Source organism: Hibiscus syriacus, unplaced genomic scaffold (assembly GCF_006381635.1).
Source record: "Hibiscus syriacus cultivar Baekdansim isolate YM2019G1 unplaced genomic scaffold, ASM638163v2 tig00109937_pilon, whole genome shotgun sequence".
NCBI lineage: Eukaryota > Viridiplantae > Streptophyta > Magnoliopsida > Malvales > Malvaceae > Hibiscus > Hibiscus syriacus.
Window position 1 is genome coordinate 52190 of NW_024062534.1, and position 19836 is coordinate 72025.

Consider the following 19836-nt stretch of genomic DNA (forward strand, 5'->3'; position numbering starts at 1 on the left):
TCAATCCGGTACAATGTCTCCCGTATAAGTTCATCTTGGAACACACGAAAAGATTCACGGGTAAAAATCGCAGCGGCATGGCTTTCAAGGTCGACCAGTTTTGTGATCTGGAAGGGCTTCGTATGGGAACTTAAGTAATCCGCTTTCAACTCGTTCATACGCATTCTACTAATTCCATCTTCAATTGCACGAACAACATCTAAATATATCTTCTTGTGTTTCAGTGCAAGCTAGTGAAGCATTCATAGACTCGCACCTTTGTGTTGAGCGAATATTGGCAAAGAAATGACCGGTTAGATATGCGTGTGCCCATAAGTGTCGTGTATTTCCCTTCTCAATCACCCATGGATGCTTTTGGACGTTGAATTCTGAAACAACTGAACGCCATTGAATATCAAATTCCTCGGTTGTCCACCAGGAAGCCATACATTTTGAGAATGCTGCTGTAAACTTTGGGTCATCAATGTTAGCTTGTGCATTGCGAGAAAGATGCCAAGAACATAATCTGTGCTTAGCATAAGGGATAACAGATTTGATAGCCCTCTGCATTGCCCTATCCCCATCGGTAACAACTGAAATAGGTGATTTATTCATCATGGCTTCTAAAAATTCTGTAGCACCACTCGAAAGATTGAGACGTCTCGTCAGCGATTATGGCAGTGGCAAACACAATTGTGTTATGGTGATGATTGACACCAATAATAGGCATAATTGGTCGACCATACAAATTATCTTTGTACGTTGTGTCGAACGCAATTACATCACCAAAGCATGTGTAATCCGATCTCGATGTAGAATCCGACCAAATAAGATTATACAATGCCCCCGATTCGTCTACCGAGTATGTCATAAAAACCCGGGATCATCATGTTTCTTATAATCAAAGTAGGCAATAAGCGCATTCACATCCCCATCGACGATTTCCTTTGCTTTACCTCTTTGAAGTGCATTGTAGAGGTCTTTATGTGTAAATCCAACATTATGATAGCCCCCTGCTGCGTTAAATAGTTCATTACTTGTGACGTGCCAACACCGACCTCTTTCAATGTTGTTGCCTCATCGATATCAGCCTTACTTACAGCTCTATTAGAACGCATAAATGGTGTCATAGCAGGTGTGCACAATGCATGATTATGTTTCTGATCAGACTTACTTATAACCCACTGATCGTTTGTATTTGTTGCTGTAACTACGACTCTAGCCTTACATCCTGTTCTTGTGACTGGCGTATGAGCACGTTGACGATCAACAGTATTGACTTTTGATACTCGAAAACCCTTCTTTGGAACAACAAAATTCTTGTGTCTTCACATTCCCTTCCACGTCAAGCCGTGTTGTTCCCTTACGTGCACTAAACCCATGTTCTCGTGCGAATCCCTTGTAAAAGTACCAAGCTTGATCACGTGAACAGAAGAGCTGACCAACCAATCTGTCATATTTATCAACATTATGTACTTCATGGCATTCCTCGGTTGGTTTAACATTGTCTACATCAGTATTATCCATGGCAAAAATTTTGTTGTGCAAGTTCAGTGGTCAGGAGTTGATGGAGATGTAAGCAAAGGTTCATTTTGAACATGTTTCAGTCGTGCTGCTTTCAATAGGATGTGGTATTGGTAGTGGTAGTTAAAGGGTGGGTACAATATTAAATTTGCAGTACATTATTTAGGTATGTACAATACAAGTACGACCCAAAAACATCAAAACCAATAATTATAATGTAATAAGTAAATTAACAATGTAACAAGTATCGACCCAAACGAGGTGCACGCATAATATATTATCTCAACATAAATTATCGACACTTATTAAAAGTATCGATCCCGAAACATCGAAACCAATAATTATAATGTATAGGTAAATTTACAATGTAACCGATATAAATATATCGATTTTATGCTAAAATAGGTCAGTATATAGTATCGACTTGTTAAGTTGGTCGATACTTACGATCCAGAATGAATGCCAAAAAAGGTGTACCCTTAAAGTGTCGATACATTTATTAAAAAAGTATGATCCCTAAAACATCGAAACCCCTAAGTATAATGTTCAATGAAACCGGTATAATTATACCGGTTTTATGAGAGAATAGGTCTAAATAATGTATCGACACTTTTTTAGTTTGTGTCGATATTTTGTCCAGAATGAAATATTAAAACCAACGAGGTGCAAGCATAAAGTGTCGATACTTACGGTCTAGAATGAATGCAAAAAAAAGGTGTACCCTTAAAAAGTGTCGATACATTTATAAAAATATCGATCCCTAAAACATCGAAACCCATAAGTATAATGTAATAGGTAATGGTCAATGAAACGGTATAATTACCGGTTTATGAGAGAATAGGTCTAAATCATGTATCGATACTTTTTTAGTTTGTGTCGATATTTTTGTCCAGAAGAAATATTAATGCCCAACGAGGTGCAAGCATAAAGTGTCGATACTTTTATAAAAAGTTTCGACACTTTATGAAATATCGAAACCGATATATAATGTAATAGGTAAATTTGCAATGTTACGGTATAAATATACTGATTTACTTATAAAATAGGTCAATATAAGCGCTACCTATTACATTATATAGCGCTATCTAATATGTTATTGTACTTGTAATATTTTCCTGTTAAATTTTTATTATAAAGCGCTATCTATTACATTATATAAGCGTTACATAATATGTTGTACTTGATAATATTTCCGGTTAAATAATATAATATAACGATCTAAATTTTAACCAGTCACTTATTTAACCGGTCACACCGTAATTAACCGTTTTTTAGGCGCGCACCGCAGAACTACCCGAGTTACATGCCCAAGCCTTCAGAACATTCAGATACCGAATATTACAACTGTATGATGAAGATGAAATTGACCATTTATAAAAAAAATTATGAAATAATATTAAATTATTTTAAAATTAGAGAGAGATATATTATAAAATAATTTATTGAGAACTTTCACAACTAATTTTAGTTTAAATGTAACTGATCAAACTGAAAATCTTTAAAAATAATATTTTTTAATCACTAAAATCTCGTTAATACAAATTGAAAAAAGGTACTGTAAAACAAAATATTGGTTCCACTCCCGGTGACGAAACCAAACATTATCCAAATATAAAATTGATTGGTTCGATGATCAAAACCAACATAGTTTATCCAAATAAAAATTGATTGGTCCGATGATCAAAACCAGGTATTATTTAGAGAGTTTCGAGGAGAAGATTTTAGAAACGGTGGAGCAGATCAAGTGGTGGTGGTGATAGGTGAGACCGGTTCGGGAAAGAGCACTCAGCTCTCTCAGATGCTCTACCGCAAAGGGTACACAGATTCCGGTGTCATCGCTGTCACTCAGCCCCGCCGTATGGCTGCCGTCTCCATTTCGAGGTACTGTCCAAAGCAAACTAACTATAATGCTTTAGGAATTCAGAACATGTAATTTTTTGCTGACAATAAGGCTTTTGTCGTTGAAGGAATTGAATAAATCCTTTCATTCTAACTATTTACGCGCGTAGACGAGTTGCGCAGGAGCTTGATGTTAGGCTTGGGGAAGAAGTAGGCTACGCTATTCGGTTTGAAGATAGAACTTCCGAAAGAACACAAATCAAGTAATGCATTTAGCTTATCAGTCTAATTTTCAGTTGCAGTTTATTTCTGCCGTTGTTGTAATGCCAAGTTTATTGATTATTTAACTAAGGTTTCATGTAAACAAAATGCATAGATACTTACTGATGGATTGCTTCTTCGAGAGAGCCTGTCAAATCCAGAACTGAATCAGTATTCTGTTATTATTTTGGACGAGGCTCATGAAAGGAGTTTGCACAACGTAAAGTTCACCTTATATGCTGTTTCTTTTATCTATATTTGATTATATTTTTTTCGTTGGATATATGCTGTAGTTACAGAATCTTTAATTTCTCAGGGATATTCTGCTGGGGTTGATGAAACGTTTAGTTAAAAGACGCACCTCCAATTTTAAAGTGCTGATAACATCAGCAACCCTTGTGAATGGTGAAAAAGTCTCGAAGTTCTTTTCAGATTGCCCCTTGTTGATTGTCCCTGGAAAATTATTTCCTGTGGAAATATTATACAGCAAGGAGCGTCCTACAAGCTATCTCGAGCCTTCCCTAAAAACAGCTCTGGGTATGTTGTGAGTTTATCTTTTGATACACATTCTGTTGTTGCAAGCTTTTATTATGCATATATGCTGGACATTTCTTGTTGTTTAGTTGGCCTGCAATGCGTTTGCCTTTTGCACCAAGGTCTGCTCTAGTTACATAGTAATGTATAAAGAACAACCAAGTTTTTCTGATTCCTTTTATGATGACTGGTATCCCTTCTGACATCCACTAAGAATTTATTGATTAATAGTATTATTGGTGCACCCCAGTCGATGATTACATATGCGAGGTGTGAGCCACAATGAAATCAGCTGTACGCTAACCTTGATTCATACTGGAAGTTTGGGTTTCTGACATTTCCTGGAAATCATATTTGATGTTATGAGATCTTACTGTGTAATGATTTGGCAGATATACATGTTCGGGAACCAGAGGGTGACATCCTAATATTCATGCTGGACAGGCAAGCTTTCTGTTTCTCTTATTTCTTACTTCGGGGTGGAATTTGATGTGGATTTGACTTGTATCTTTTTCTTGGTTATACATTGATTCAATGATATGATTATAACTGATTCTTTTAAAGCTGAGTGGCTATTTATAGGATGATATAGAGACGTTGGTGTCAAAGCTGGAGGATAAAGTTCAAAGTCTCGAGGAAGGCTCCTGCATGGATGCATTAATCCTTCCTCTCCATGGTTCATTGCCACAAGAAATGCAGTATACTTTTGTCTCAGATTTTCTTGTTTCTCACATTGTTGTGCTGACATGATTTTTTGGCTGACACATTTTGTTTGCAATGACCCAACAGGCGTGTATTCAGTTCACCCCCTCCAAACTGTAGGCGTTTTATTGTTGCCACAAACATAGCTGAAACTTCTTTGACCGTTGACGGTGTTGTGTAAGTGAATTTGATACTTAATTTTTGTCTTTATGAACCAGCATTTTCTTACTTAATTTGCCAAGATCATGCAAATATTTATGCTCTTAGCAAAGAAATTATTGTGTCATGACTATGTAGGTTTAAAGTAAATGGTAAAATATAAACCAAGCAGCAGTGAAGTCCTTGGTCTCCATGTCCAAAAACTTATGTAAAATAGAGACATGGCTGAGACAAGGCTATTCTTAATACCTAGAGGAAGGCCTTTCCGCCTTTTTATTATATATTTAATTATATAAATGATCAAATACATCAATGGTAGAATGTTTCATAATTATTTTATTGAAATATCAATGTTCTAGTTTGGTTTACTATCCTTTACTCATTTTCCTTTTTGTTTCTTAATTTTACAATTTTCTACCCAGATGAAGTCACTAATATTTGGTCTTAATGGTTCTACTGTAACCCCTAAATCCGATCTAAAAGGGAAATAGATCGAATTTAGAAAGCCAATTTAAAACTTGTCCCTCACCAAACCATTTTTTATTCTAAAGTTCTAAAACAATCATTTAATGCTTGAAAACATTTATAGTTCCAACACTACTAAATATTATTAAATAAAAGTCCAAAGAAAATCAGGTCCAAATTAATTAATATTTTCCTAGTCCCAATTACAAGTAAAATAAAATAATTCCAAATAGTATAATTAAAGTAATAAATAGATATTTTGAATAGATATCATAATGTGAGAATAGTAAAAATTTGAATAAAGACAACTCCACGTATTGGTTCGACTAGCTCGAGAATCTGAAAGATGAAAACTAAGAGGAGTAAGCTATAAGACTTAGTTTGTCTCTAAAGTGCATTCAAACACAAGTAATAGCATAGTCCGAAACAAGAAATAATATTCATATATCAAAATATCAACGGTAATCACAATTCAAATGATATGCAAATGCTCATGCACCCACTCGTACTCCAATCTCACCCAGAAGATTGGGTTCTCCAGAACCGCACTAATTCCAATCCACACACCATGAGTGGGGTCTGCCACATAGACAGAGGTCACTGAATCCAAAAAAAGTGACATTCACCCTGTCGAATGAATACACTGAACTTCCCATATCAAAATTTGTCCCAATATGATATGCAAATGGCACACATATCATGAATCCGGTCCGATCCAAATAACACATATCCCAATAACACATACTCGAATATCATATACCCTAATTCCAATTTAATCCGAATGAGAATGCAATTACATAATCCTTGAGTCCGGACACAATATAATTTGAATTCGATAAATAACACGTTACACATACCATAATTTATGTCTGACAAATCATAATAATCAGAAATTCCGACTCCGAATTCGACATATCAACATACATGTAACATTTATCCGAATTTAATGCAAACAATTTCAACCAATTTCACATAACAGTAAATCTCACAAGTAAACACAGAATATAATATAGCACCGAAGGAGACACACCTCAACAGAGCTAGCGACGTTAATAACTTCAACCACAGTCATCTCGAGCAGTGGATCAATCCGAACAAGAATGTTAGACACGGGCAACCCGAGTCGGTTCGAAGTTCACGGGTAAAGGAGGCGAAGGCGGCAGTAATTTCGATTTAGAGTCAAAGTCTCCTGTAAAAATTCATCATTCGACTGAATTCTCAACTCAACGTTTTTTTATCAATTAACAAAACAATTAAACTTCGTTGTAATCATTTCTGGTTCGATACGAGATAACCGGGCAGTAGGCTCTGGTTCGAATATGAGGGTTGTCGATTTAAGGTTTTAAGACTACCTAACAGCCATCCTCACAATCGGTCGGCGAGGAAACCAGTGGAACAGCCACGACTGGCGACAGTGAGGGCAGCAGCGGGGGAGAAGCGATAGTGCATTCCAAAGTCGTTCATAGTGTTATCCCGCTCTGGGATCCGATCGATTCGACCTCCCACCAACGAGCCCCGACGATGGCGAACCAAGAACGACCGAAACAACCCACACCCGATTACAAAACTCGCTGGAGCAACCGAAGCTCTCGCTTGAGAGTGAAACGACGACGCCCAAAGCCGAGCAAAGGTGGCGTCACAACCAACCAGCTAAAAGCGATGACGTTACCTACTCCAGCGAACGACGGCGACGAGAAGATAACAGTAACAAGAGAAAGAAAACAAAGAAGAGGCAAAAGGAGCAAACGCCACTCGTGGGTTTTAAAACCAAATTTAGTTGTGATTAAAAGAAAAGTGAGTAAATCATCAACTAAATCCTTGCACTCATTAGGGTTATGAAAAGACCAAAAACTTTATTTTCTTTGCAAAAAGGTCACCAAAATTCCTTAAAAATTCCAATTTAATTCTTAGGTCCAAATTAGGGATTTGAACAATTTCCCCCAAATACTAGGGTTTTTAATTTGGGGAAAATTCAAGGTATTACAATTTTCCACTCCTTAAAGAAAATTTTGACCTCGAAATTTATCGGGATGGAAATTAGGATGAAGTAAAGAAATAACGTCGGACTTATCTTGATCATTATGCCTTCGTGTGGCATATATCGGTTCAGGTTGTTTCTTTATCAATCTAGTTGAACCTCTACTTTGAGTTGGTCTATCCATATTAGCTAAACCACAATCTAACTTGTCATCTCCCTCTGATAGGTGTCTAAACTGACCTTGACATTAACCGACCGCAAATCGAGAACTAATAGGGGGTGACATAGTTAACTATCTATAAATGATAGAATCTTAAGGTCAAAGTTGACACTTGGAGTTACAGATCAAAACATTTATTTACCATTTCAAAATAAAAATAAGTAAAAATAATAATTTTATTCTAAAAATTTCTATTTTTACTCGAAAATATTTATATGAATATAAGAATCGTTTTTGATCAAAAATTTGTGAACGAGCTCCATAATCCGAGAGTTGAACCTGATTCTGATATCACTAAATGTAACCTCTAAATACAAACTAAAAAGAAATTAGGTTGAATCTAAAAAGCCAATTTAAAACTTGTCCCTTACGAAACCCTTTTTTATTCTAAAGTTTTAAAACAAACATTTAATGCTACAAAATATTTATAATTCCAACACTAATAAATATTATTAAATAAAAGTCAAAGAAAATCAGATTCAAAATAATTAATATTGTCCAAAATCCCAAATACAAGTAAAATAAAATAATTACAAATAGTATAATTAAAAAGTAATAAATAGATAATCCGAATAGGTATCATACTGTGAAATAGTAAAAATCTAAATAAAGACGCAACTCTAAGTATCAATTCGACTAACTCGAGAATCTAAAAGAAGAAAACTAAGGGAGAGTAAACTACAAGGCTTAGTGTGTATCTAAAATGCATTCAAACACAAGTAATAACATAATCTGAAATAAGAAATAATATTCATATGTCAAAACATCAACGATAATCACAATTCAAATGATATGCAAATACTCATACACCCACCCATACTCCAATCTCACCCAGAAGAGTGGGTTCTCCAAAACCACACTAATTCAAACCCACAGACTATATGACTGGAGTCCGCCACATAAATAGAGGTTACTGAATCCGAAAAAATGACATTCACCCGGTCGAGTCAATGCACTAAACTTCCCCTATCAAAAATCGTCCCAATATGATATGCCATATACGGAATCCAATCCGATCCAAATAACACATATACTCCGAATGCACAACATATATTCCGAATTCAACGTATCAACATACAACACATTACGTTTATCCAAATTCAATGTAAACAGTTTCAACCAATTTCACAGAATAGTTAATCTCACAATTCAACAGCGCATACCAAACAAACAAGTAAACACAAAATTTAATATAGTACCAGCAAAGATACCTCAACAGATAGTTAACGACGGTAATGACCTCTACTACGGTCAGCTCGAGCAGTAGATCGATTCGAATCAGAACTGTCGACACAGTAACTCGAGTCGGTTAGAAATTCATGGGTAAAGGAGACGGAGGCGGCAGAAATTCCGATTTCGAGTTAAAGTCTCCTGCAAAAATTCATCATTAGACTTAATTCTCAACTCAACGTTTTTTTCAATTAACAAAACAATTAAACTTCGTTGTAATTATTTCTGGTTCGATACGATAATCGGGCAGTAGGCTCTGGTTCGAATATGAGGGTTGTCGGTTTAAGGTTTTAAGACTACCTAACAGCCATCCTCACAATCGGTCGGCGAGGAAACCAGCGGCAGCAGCCACGACTGGCGACAGTGAGGGCATCAGCTGGGAAGAAGCGACAGTGCGTTCAAAGTCGTTCGTAGTGTTATTCCGATCCGGGATCCGGTCGATTCGACCTCCCACCAACTAGCCCCGACGATGGCGAACCAAGAACGACCTAAACAACCCCCATCCGATTACAAAACTCGCTGGAGCAACCGAAGCTCTCGCTTGAGAGTGAAACGACGACACCCAACGGTCAAGCAAAGGCGGCTTCACAACCAACCAACTAAAAGCGATGACCTTATCTACTCCACCGAATGACGGCGGCGAGGAGATGGGAGCAGTAACGAGAGAAAGAAAACAAAGAAGAGGCAAAAGGAGCAACGCCGCTCGTGGGTTTTAAAACCAAACTTAGAATTGTGATTAAAAGAACAGTGAGTAAATCATCAACTAAATCTTTGGACTCATTAGGGTTTATTAAAAACCAAACACTTTATTTTATTTGCAAAAGGTAACCAAACTTCCTTAAAAAATTCTAATTTAATTCTTAGGTCCAAATTAGGAATTTGAACAATTTCCGCCAAAATTTAGGGTTTTTAGTTTGGGAAAAATTCAGGGTGTTATTTCTACTGAATGTTAAGACTTGTATATGGTCCAATGGTAACTATATTATTGTGATCAATTGTAATGTATATCTATTTCTGCCACCTGCTTTTGCGCTTGGTCTCCGTTAATAAGATCAATAGCAATGATATGTTGATTGATTCTCTCTAAATTAATTCAGTATATTTTTAGGTATGTTATTGATTCTGGTTACGTGAAGCTACATCAATACAACCCAGCAACTGGAATGTACTCTCTCGATGTTGTTCAAATTAGCAAGTAAGTGGATGACTTAATTTTCCTTCATGTGTTCTTATTAGCATAACTTACAGTTGTGATTCATTTTGGTCTTTATTTGTTTGCTAGTTCAATTTTCCTTGCATGATTTTACCCCTATCTTGCTCTGAACAAATTTATGTTCTTATCTTTCTTTTGTCACTTGAGTGATCGGTTGTTAGTATTCTTGCAAATAATATTTAGGTAACCTACATAGTAGGTCACTTTTGTTTCATTTTTTTAAATTGTATGATCACTCGATTAAAAAAATCAATTCGTAGTTATTTTCGTTTTATTTTAATTAAGATGTGATCACTAAAACGTTTACTTTCGTTAGTTTGATAGCGTGACACGTTAGTGAAATGATTTAATTTTCATTTTAACCCCTGAATTTTAGATAAAATAGTAATGAAGGACCATTTTATAAATTCAAACTAATTTAGGAAAGAAAGTTATAATTTACCTTTTTTTTAATAAGCTATCTTCTTCCCCTAGCTTCCCCACTTGCTCGTTCAAAGTATTGGCCACATTTCGAACCCATGCTCGTTCGTAACGTCGATACCGGACTCCCCAAAGTTGTAAAACGCTGATGCTCTTTGTGTGACGGTGTTTTCTCAGCGTCTAATCATTCACGAACAGCTTCAGAAAATCTAAAGAGGGGAACATGTCCCAACTTTAACGCTTTTGCTAAACCCGTTTCTTGTTTCTCCATCTCCGACAACGGTAGTAGCTGGAACCGCTAGTGATAGAAAACAACGTTCTTTTTCGGTCACGGTAACTGCCACTGACCAGGTCCTTGTGGCATCCGGTTCTGGTCCGGGTTGCTCTTATCAGGCTACTCCGTTGGCTATTGTTGATCCTTCAAGATCATTTGGGGAGATAGCTTACTCGCCGTCGCCTGGGACAGTTGTGACGGCTAGTGATGGAAGTTTGGCGCCACAAAATCAACTCATTTGGTTTTATCTGGAGGTAGAGAGGATTTAGCTGCTTTGGCTATGTTGGAAAATAGTGTAAAGAAGCTAAAAACTCCCAAAACATCACCTGGGCCAACATTAAACAAATCCCAGATTGAGTGTGCAGTTGATTTGTTAGCTGATTGGATTTATGAGTGTTGTGAGTCGGTTCAATTTTCGAGTCTTGAACATCCAAAGTTTAGAGCTTTTCTTAATCAGTCGGGTTGCGCCAGTTTCAAGCAGGGAGCTTGCTGGGAGTAGATTGGATGTTAAGTATGAGGAAGTGAAAGCAGAATCCGAGGCCAGGATTCGAGTTGTTATGTTCTTCCAGCTTTCATCTGATGGGTGGAAAGTTAGGAGCGTTGCTGCTGGCGACCGAAGCTTGGTGGAAAGCAATGGAAGTGTGCGGCGCAAGAAGATGGGGTTGGGAAAGATAGCATTTAAAAAAAGGCCAAATTGAAACTTTGTGCCTAAATTAGTTTGAATTTATAAAATGATCTTTAATTAGTATTTTATATAAAATTCAGGGATTAAAGTGAAAATTAAACGCTTTCACTAACGTATCACATCAAAATTAGCATAAATAAATGTTTCAGTAATTAAAAAAATAAAATAAAAATGACCAACTCTGTAGTTCATCCATAAATTTTTTACTTTTTTACTTTTAAATCATTTTTTTTTTGTATTCTCTTAGGGTACAAGCTAATCAACGTGCTGGATTAGCTGGAAGAACACGCCCTGGGAAGTGCTACCGTTTATACCCATCCAGTGTTTACAATGATGAATTCCTTGATGGAACTGTTCCTGAAATACAGCGATCTTCTCTCGCTGGCAGTGTTCTTTATCTAAAATCATTGGATTTCCCTGATATCGATATTCTGAAGTTTGATTTTCTTGATCCCCCTTCTAGTAAGAATGGATTCTTATTGTGTTCATTTGTCGTTAGGGCATAATGAAAGAACCAGCATTTGAGTTATCACTGTTCAAACTTTCCTTTCTGCCACTGCCAAAATCTGTATTGTATTGTTTGTGGCAATGTTTCCTTACAGAATTGAGATATTGAATCTTTGGTTTAACTGCAGCTGAGTCATTAGAAGATGCTTTAAAGCAACTGTATCTGATTGATGCCATTGATGAAAATGGATCGATAACAAGTATTGGGCGAACAATGGCTGGTAAGGGTTCAACTTGATTTCCAAGTATTATCATGCTAACCAGTTCCCGTCAGTTGATAAATGCATGCATAATTTGGTAGCTGTTGCTAGTATTTTTTTTTTGCCCCAGTCAAGTTTATGATAACTATGGATTTGCAACCACCTGAAACTGAGACCTTGGAAGATATGAATCAACTTCCTGCTGATCAATTACGAACCGTTTTTATGAAACTAAACCCAAAATGGTCACCTTCTTTTTTTTATAAGAATAGAAGGCCTCAGTAAAATCCGCCTTCATGATTAATGGAGGTCGTAAACAGTTCCTTAATCAGCGGAAGGAGGAAAAGATTGCCTTAGGATTTCATTAAGTACATAGGAATACAACACCGTAAAGCTCCCTTAAGGAAAAGAATACCAGAAAAATAACATCCCTAAAGAACAACACAAAAATCAACCAATTCCAGCCTTAGCTAGGGCATCTGCCTCTAGATTAGCTGTCCTGTTAACCCATCTAATAACCCCTTCAAAAACTCTAAGATTTTCAATAATATCTTTAACAATATAAGCATAAACAACAGGACATAATTCGACATCCTTAACCCAGTCAACTGCCACCCTGTTGTCACTCTCAATAATCAAATGATCCTTAATCAACTGGCGAAAAGAGACAAAGAAAGATAAGCCATTTTGAATAGCTCTTAATTCCATCAAGGAAGGAGGCCCCGGACCAGTAGACTCCTTAAAAGAGCCTAGGATCGAACCAGAAACATCTTTTAAAACACCTCCTAACCCACTTCTCTTCCAATCACTGATAGTAGCAGCATCAACATTTAATTTGATAAAGCCCTTGGGAGGAGGAGACCAAGGGAACTTAGATATAATCGGGTTAGAGTAGAAAGAAACAGAATCCCCTAAGGAAGGATCAGAAATAAGAGAATCCTTGGAGATAGAAACCTGTTTATACTTTGCTAAAAACCATGAAGCAAGCCTAAACCTTGCTAAGAAGAAAGCATGTCTAGAACCAGAAAGCATGAGTTACAATATATTACAATGCTAAGGAATTATATTTACCTTGAATGACCTTGGAAGATATGAATTTGGATGCAGTCAATTTCCTGGTGATCAATTGCAAACTCTTTTCATGAAACCAAACTCAGAATGGCCACCTTCATTGATTCTTTGTTAACTCATGTCTAAAATTGGCAAGCCTGAGCTACTGTCTAAAACAATGCTAATGAATTTTACTTACCTGTAATTACTATTTGTTTTGATAAGTTGCTATTCTTTGTGGCGTTTATCATAGCTACTAATATGCTTAAAATACTTTTATCAGTACTTTTTTTTTCTTGGAAACTGCTTTATTTTGCAGATGTGCTCATTGCTCACTGCACAACTTTGTATTTTTCTGCAGAGCTGCCATTGGAACCTTCACTTTCAAGAACTTTAATTGAGGCAAATGAATTTGGTTGTTTATACCAGGCTCTGACTGTTGCAGCCATGCTATCGGTTGAAACCAATTTGCTTCCCGGTCAAAGGTTGTGTCATGGAAATCGTTCTGAGATTGTCCATTATAAGGACTCCGACTATAACTTTTCCTGTTATATTTAAATGACAAGCAAGTGAAGCAACTAGTTGGACTGTAAACTGTGCAAATTGTAATTTTCAGCTACAGCATGCTGATGTTAGTACCTTATGTGGCAAAACCAGAACGTTATAGGACTTTTATGTGTTTGGTTTAATATCCTCTTCAAGTTCTCTCCAAGATGCATTTGATTAGCAGAAGGAAAATAAAATTATTCCTTTATTTGATTTTTGAGAGATCTGATATATTGGAGATGAGTAGTTGGGGCTTAATGATATCCAAATTCCATCAATGGAATTGAAGTCTGTTTTTCCATATTTGCAAAGACGTTCTCATTTCTGAATGCTTAATGGTAGATTATAATATATAATTTTTCTCTAACTGCAGCAAGAATGACGAAAATAAAAGGAAGATCCCACCCTTGGAACTTCCTGATGGTTCTGGTTTTGGAGATCACATCCAACTCTTACAGATCTATGAATGCTGGGATGAAAATGATCACAATATTGATTGGTGCAAGGATTATGACTTAGAGGTATGCTTCTTATCTTCCAATTTAGAAAACATGCATTTGGAAATCGTAAGATATTAGACATGTTATTTTGATTGTTTAATGCTTTTCTTGTAACAACAATAAAAATTTGCCTCAAGTACTTGATGTGTGTGCATACCATGTCATTCTACTTTCAGATGGATCTTTCTATGATGAGCAGTAGTGCCCTTGACCTCGATACATTATTGATGAAATGTCTTTGATACTATTCTCGTGTTAAAGATGATCATGAATAACACATTTGAGACTTTTTGTTTTTAGGTGCGAGGAATGATGTTTGTCAAAGAAGTTCGAAAGCAGTTGTGTCAGATAATGCAGAAGATAGCCAAGGGTCAGTAGTGATTTCTGGAGATTTTGCGTTTGTTAATTTGACTTGGCTTTACTTTCATATCTATCTCACATATTCAACCAGAAGTACACGTGTTTGTTGTCTTTGCCACTGTACAGCCTTAGGCCTGGTTCCTAAAAAAAAGATTCATGCTTGAAATAGTAGTGTTGCAGCATAATAGCCTTCTATGAAACTTGTGTAGCGTTTATTCTGTTGTGCCCGACGGGGGTATGTGCATTTTTTTCCAAAACTTTCCTTATATTTGAGGGTTTTGGGGGTTATATCTATAATACCCATGTTTTGATGTGGCATTGGACATAGGTGTCAGAAATGACACTTAAAGAAAAATGAAGAGTCAAAGAAAAAGATAAGTCCTTAACTTCTTAACCAGAGTAGATAAACATTATTGAAAAATCCCTGTACATCACCTGCGTTTCCCATGGCAGTGTAAACTAGAATGATCTGTAGGTTTCGAAATAGTGAAATGCAAATCTTGCAGGTGTTGACCCAGTCTTCCTGTCATTGCCATTTTACTTCTACCTTGAATTTTTTTTATTGCAGTAACGATCTATTCATCTGAAAACAGGGTCATCGGAAGTGCGATCAAATCAAAGCCAGAAAAGTGATCAGTGTTATAGGAATTTGAGGAAGGCATTGTCCATTGGCTATGCTAATCAGCTTGCTGAGAGTATGAGGCATCATAATGGCTTTCGAACCCTGGGTTTTAAGCCGCAACTAGTGCAGGTATCAAATTTTAATAATTTAATCTTGTGGTAGTTTTATTGTATATGAGAACATTATTTAATTTGATGGCTACATTTCCTTGGTTTAAAATCGGGTTTGAAGACATACATTGATACCAAAGAAATTTTGAATATTTATCAGGGGTGTCTTATATATATAAGCAAAAGAGCATTGAGATTGAAAGTTTGGAACCATTGCTGATTCTTGATCGTTCAAGTATATTGTTGTTCAAAATGTAACTAAAGCAATTATTGTTGATGTTAGGTCCATCCTTCCTCTGTGCTAAAGCCAGATGACGACGGATTATATCCAAATTATGTTGTCTACCATGAACTTATTGCTACCTCACGGCCATATATGAGGAATGTGTGTACCGTAGAGCGTCAATGGGTGATGCCGATTTTAGAGAAACTTGACAAACTCGATGTCAGAAAATTAAGGTAAAACAATCAGATTTTGAGACACATGTGAAGATTATTTTCTTGTTCTCTGATTTAAGATTTAGCATATATTTGAGCCTAAGTCTCTTCCTTCTTCCATGAAGTGGTGGAGGATTGGGTCATTTAGAAGAGGTAACCAAGGAAAGTAAAATCCAGGCAGCAAGGGAATGTTCTTAAGTAATCATTTGGTTTTTCCAATCAATTGTTGTTGAAAGTTTCTGCAAACTCGTGTACTTGATCATATAGATTAATTAAGAAAAAAAATAAACACTTATAGTTTTATTCCACTTCTCTTCGGCATGGATTTATTATGTTGCTCCATTTCTATTTCACACTTGATTCTGATTAATCTTTCCTATTTCACCTATGCTGCGTAAGATTTTTTTTTTAAAATTACATCATTCCTCGTTGATCTTTACTCTCTCCTATTTTACTCATTATATTTTTTTTTAATTTACTCATTCAATGTTCGAATTGTTCTTGTTTCGATCATTCTGAATTATTTTATTATTATTGTATGACATTATATTTCTTTTATTATTAATATAAAAATAATTTAAAATATAAAAAGATAGTCTTCTACTATTCAATATTCACCAATGCTAGACATCATCGTCGACCATTGTAGATGATGGTCATTCAGTCCCAAAATTTATGAGTCATTTCATTTCAACACCATGGGTTCAAATCCCACCTCATTTTCTTTAAACTCGTTTTGAAGTCCATAAGTTGAAAATCGAAAATGAGAACCAAAATATTTCAATCAAGATTTACAAGTTTTGAGACATTTTTTAATGAAATAACCACCAAATTCAGACTTAGGGGGTCGAGGTGAATTGATCCATGAAATTTAGGACCAAACAATCACCATTTACAATGATGACAATGACATGCAACACCACAAATAGTGAACAAACACCTTCTGTTTTTATTTTATATTTTAAATTATTTTTATATTAAATAATAAAAAAAATTCATATCATTCAAAAATAATATTAAAATAATTCAAAATGATCAAAACAAAAATATTCAAAAGGTCAGTGAGTAAATTAAAAAAATTAAAAGTATAATGAATAAAATAAGATAGTAAAGTTCAATGAGAAATTGTATATTTTATTTTTTTATATGTTTTAGAAACTTGTTATATTATTTTTTTTAAAAATTCAAAATTCAAAAAATTCAAAAAATATTTGTAAGAAATCCTTAAAAAATAATTTAAAAAAGATGCCATAGAAAAATTAAAGCTTAATATAAAAATAAGTGTCTAAATTATGTCTCGAAAAACATTTTGGTGCCTAAATTTTTTTTCTTGCTAAAAATAAGTGTCTAACGTTTTTTCAGTTATATATTTTAATTTTTAATAATAAAAATATTATTTTAAAAAAAATTATAAAAAAAATTACTAAAATTATAAAAAAAACCCTAAAAAATTAAAATTTCTCATTTCAATTTCATTACCAACTGTCACTTGTCATCTCCGGCTATCAACGTCATCGTCAAACGATTGGATTTTGATCGAAATTGTACAATGGTTCAAATGGTAGCGGCAGTGTGGATTATAGACGTCAGAATCAACCGAAATCGACAAAGAATGGCAACGATGGCTTAAAGTTCAACAAACATTTAAACGCTTCTCTACAATACACAGTGGAAGATCAAGAAGAAAGGTCAACAGGAGTTTGATTAGAGGTCGACACCGATACCAGTGACGATGGCGGTTACCGCTGGCTAACCGACGGCTATGAAAGAGAGAAAAGAAGAGGGGAGGAGAGGGAGCACAAGTGTTGTTTGGGTTTTTCAATAAAAAAATGTTTTTATTTTTAAATAAATTTTTAAAATTACACGAACATGACACATGTCACTTAATAGAGATTTTTAATGACGATTAACGTTCGAACACCTAAAACTATAACATTAGAAACATTAGACACTTATTTTTACTAAACACAAACATTTTCTAAGGCATAAATTGAACACTTATTTTTGCATTAAGCTAAAAATTAAAAACAATAAACTCAAAAAGTTACCGTATCATCAACATAAAATAGATTACTATTACGTTTAAAACCGAATATTTTAAGCTTACTGAAACTATGCATTGGAAAACCTGATTAAAAGAAGTTGGACTTGGAGATTTCTTGGTGTCGTATAGGCGTTTAGGTTGTTGGTATGAGTACCCTTTGATTGTACGGCAACAACAACTCATAGTGCTCACGTTAGATGCATTAGCATGCTCTTCAAGGTTCAAAACAGTGTAATCAAATCTCTTTCATTGAGCCTTCTCTGGACAAACATGCGCTTGGCCAAACCATAGTCTTCGTGGAAACAAGTATATCGAGCTTCGACAGAGTTTCATTCTCAATTTCGAGGTATTATCGAATTATAATTTGTGTTTTGACCCTGTTTTCCCCGACATTCACTGTCAATGTTCAACAGTTGATCCTTGTTGAGGATGCAGAGTCTTCAGTCCCTAACACGGGACGATTTTCCATACTCCATAATAATCGTTCTTCTCCCCCTTGCTTTTACAGAGCTTTGTGCCTTTTTCTACCAACTACTACTGCTTGTTTGTTTGGCTGAAACAATAATAGATGTGCGCTCTGCAAGATCTAAAGAGAACAGTAGACAAAAATGCAACTAGAAGAATACCACAGACAAATTAACTGCAAAAACCTATGTATACATTCAATAACCCAGACAACAAGATATAGACCTAAATTTTCTAAACTGCTTTCCAAACATGTTTTGATGGGATAACAAAGAAAGCCAGCTACATGAGCAAGGACTTCGATATCAGGATAGGACTTAGCCAAAAAGGCTAACAATTGCGCAAATGCCCTTAGTAACATTCATAAACTTATATCAAGGTTCAAGTGAAAATGTAGTGAACCAAGGTCCAAAATATGCAAAAATCTTGCTAGGAATTGACTGGATTAAATTACTAATACACATGCATTTCTAGCAGTATGCAGTCCCAAAACTATGGGCATAACATACTATCAATGCTCCAAGCTACGTTATTTGAACTCAGATGCAAATGTTAAAGATATGAATGCGTCCGACAGGTGTATTCATTTTTTATATTAAAAAAATTCCATGTATTTGGTCCGGCTTAAAGGGTCATCATTACCCATATCACACCCGAACATGTGTTTGGACATTGATACTAAAGGGAAAAGGAAGGAAAAAAGGTCAGGGCAAATATAATTTTGAAAGAATTCCATAACCCAAAAGCAACCTACAATTATAATTTCAGAGCCACCATAATACCATTTGCCCTATAAGTTGTCATCAATCACTATTGCTCAGTCATAAATCACATTCATATTTCGGTGGAATGTTTTAGATAGTATGTATATCAGTCTATGTCTGTATGCGGAGACAAAAAATCTCTTCTTTATGCACTGATTTGCCATTCAAATTCCATACTAGAAGCTATCACGTAAATCATTCATGCACAAAAAAGAAAACACTTGTATTTACAACCATGGTAGCCACATCAGATTATTCCATGCAATGAAGATCGATCAAATCAAATCCAACTACATGTGAATATGATATAGAGCATGGGAGGTGAGATAACATAAGTCGAACATAACTTTACCCTTACTGTTCCATAAGTTTAGACATACTGTTGAGGACAAAACACAGAATTCTTTCTTGATTCATTGATATAAATGTAGTACTTCATTATAATTCACATAGAATCACATGCATCTTAAATGAAAAATTACAGGATTCCTTCTTTGATTCACTTATTCAGTGCAATTCATTACCCAGTTACATAGAATGAAATACATCACACTGATATCATTAAACGATGAAAAACCCTAGTATATGAGAAATGATAGAGATATTACTGTCAACAAGTTAATAGAAGATAGAAATATTATTGATGTGAAAAAGCTATTCTACGATATTATAACAGCCCAAAGTTTGTATGGTACCTCTACTGAGCCTGAAGAAACAACTGGAACTTACATAAAATCCACAATATGA

General features: G+C 35.4%; 1 protein-coding gene and 1 long non-coding RNA gene across 2 annotated transcripts; both read left to right on the forward strand.

Moving 5' to 3' along the window:
* Positions 1 to 3220: 3220 nt before the first annotated feature.
* On the forward strand, positions 3221 to 4010 carry LOC120210872. The gene is made up of 4 exons (XR_005524533.1): positions 3221 to 3384; positions 3513 to 3605; positions 3719 to 3823; positions 3920 to 4010. It is a non-coding gene; the product is annotated as an uncharacterized LOC120210872 (long non-coding RNA).
* Positions 4011 to 4726: 716 nt separating this feature from the next.
* Positions 4727 to 16128, forward strand: LOC120210870 (probable pre-mRNA-splicing factor ATP-dependent RNA helicase DEAH4). Its single transcript, XM_039209527.1, has 11 exons — positions 4727 to 4845; positions 4927 to 5016; positions 10000 to 10086; positions 11731 to 11945; positions 12119 to 12211; positions 13602 to 13725; positions 14160 to 14307; positions 14587 to 14656; positions 15240 to 15397; positions 15662 to 15837; positions 15942 to 16128. The coding sequence occupies exons 1-11, from the start codon at positions 4811 to 4813 to the stop codon at positions 16012 to 16014; spliced, it is 1269 nt and encodes a 422-aa protein (XP_039065458.1). The 5' UTR covers positions 4727 to 4810; the 3' UTR covers positions 16015 to 16128.
* Positions 16129 to 19836: the final 3708 nt, after the last annotated feature.

Bases quoted from the DNA above. Each gene is read 5' to 3' on its own strand.
- LOC120210870 (XM_039209527.1), top strand. From the start codon at position 4,811: ATGGTTCATTGCCACAAGAAATGCAGTATACTTTT. The intron at 11,946-12,118 runs GTAAGAATGGAT...GTTTAACTGCAG, and splicing joins TTTTCTTGATCCCCCTTCTA to CTGAGTCATTAGAAGATGCT. The intron at 14,657-15,239 runs GTCAGTAGTGAT...ATCTGAAAACAG, and splicing joins AATGCAGAAGATAGCCAAGG to GGTCATCGGAAGTGCGATCA.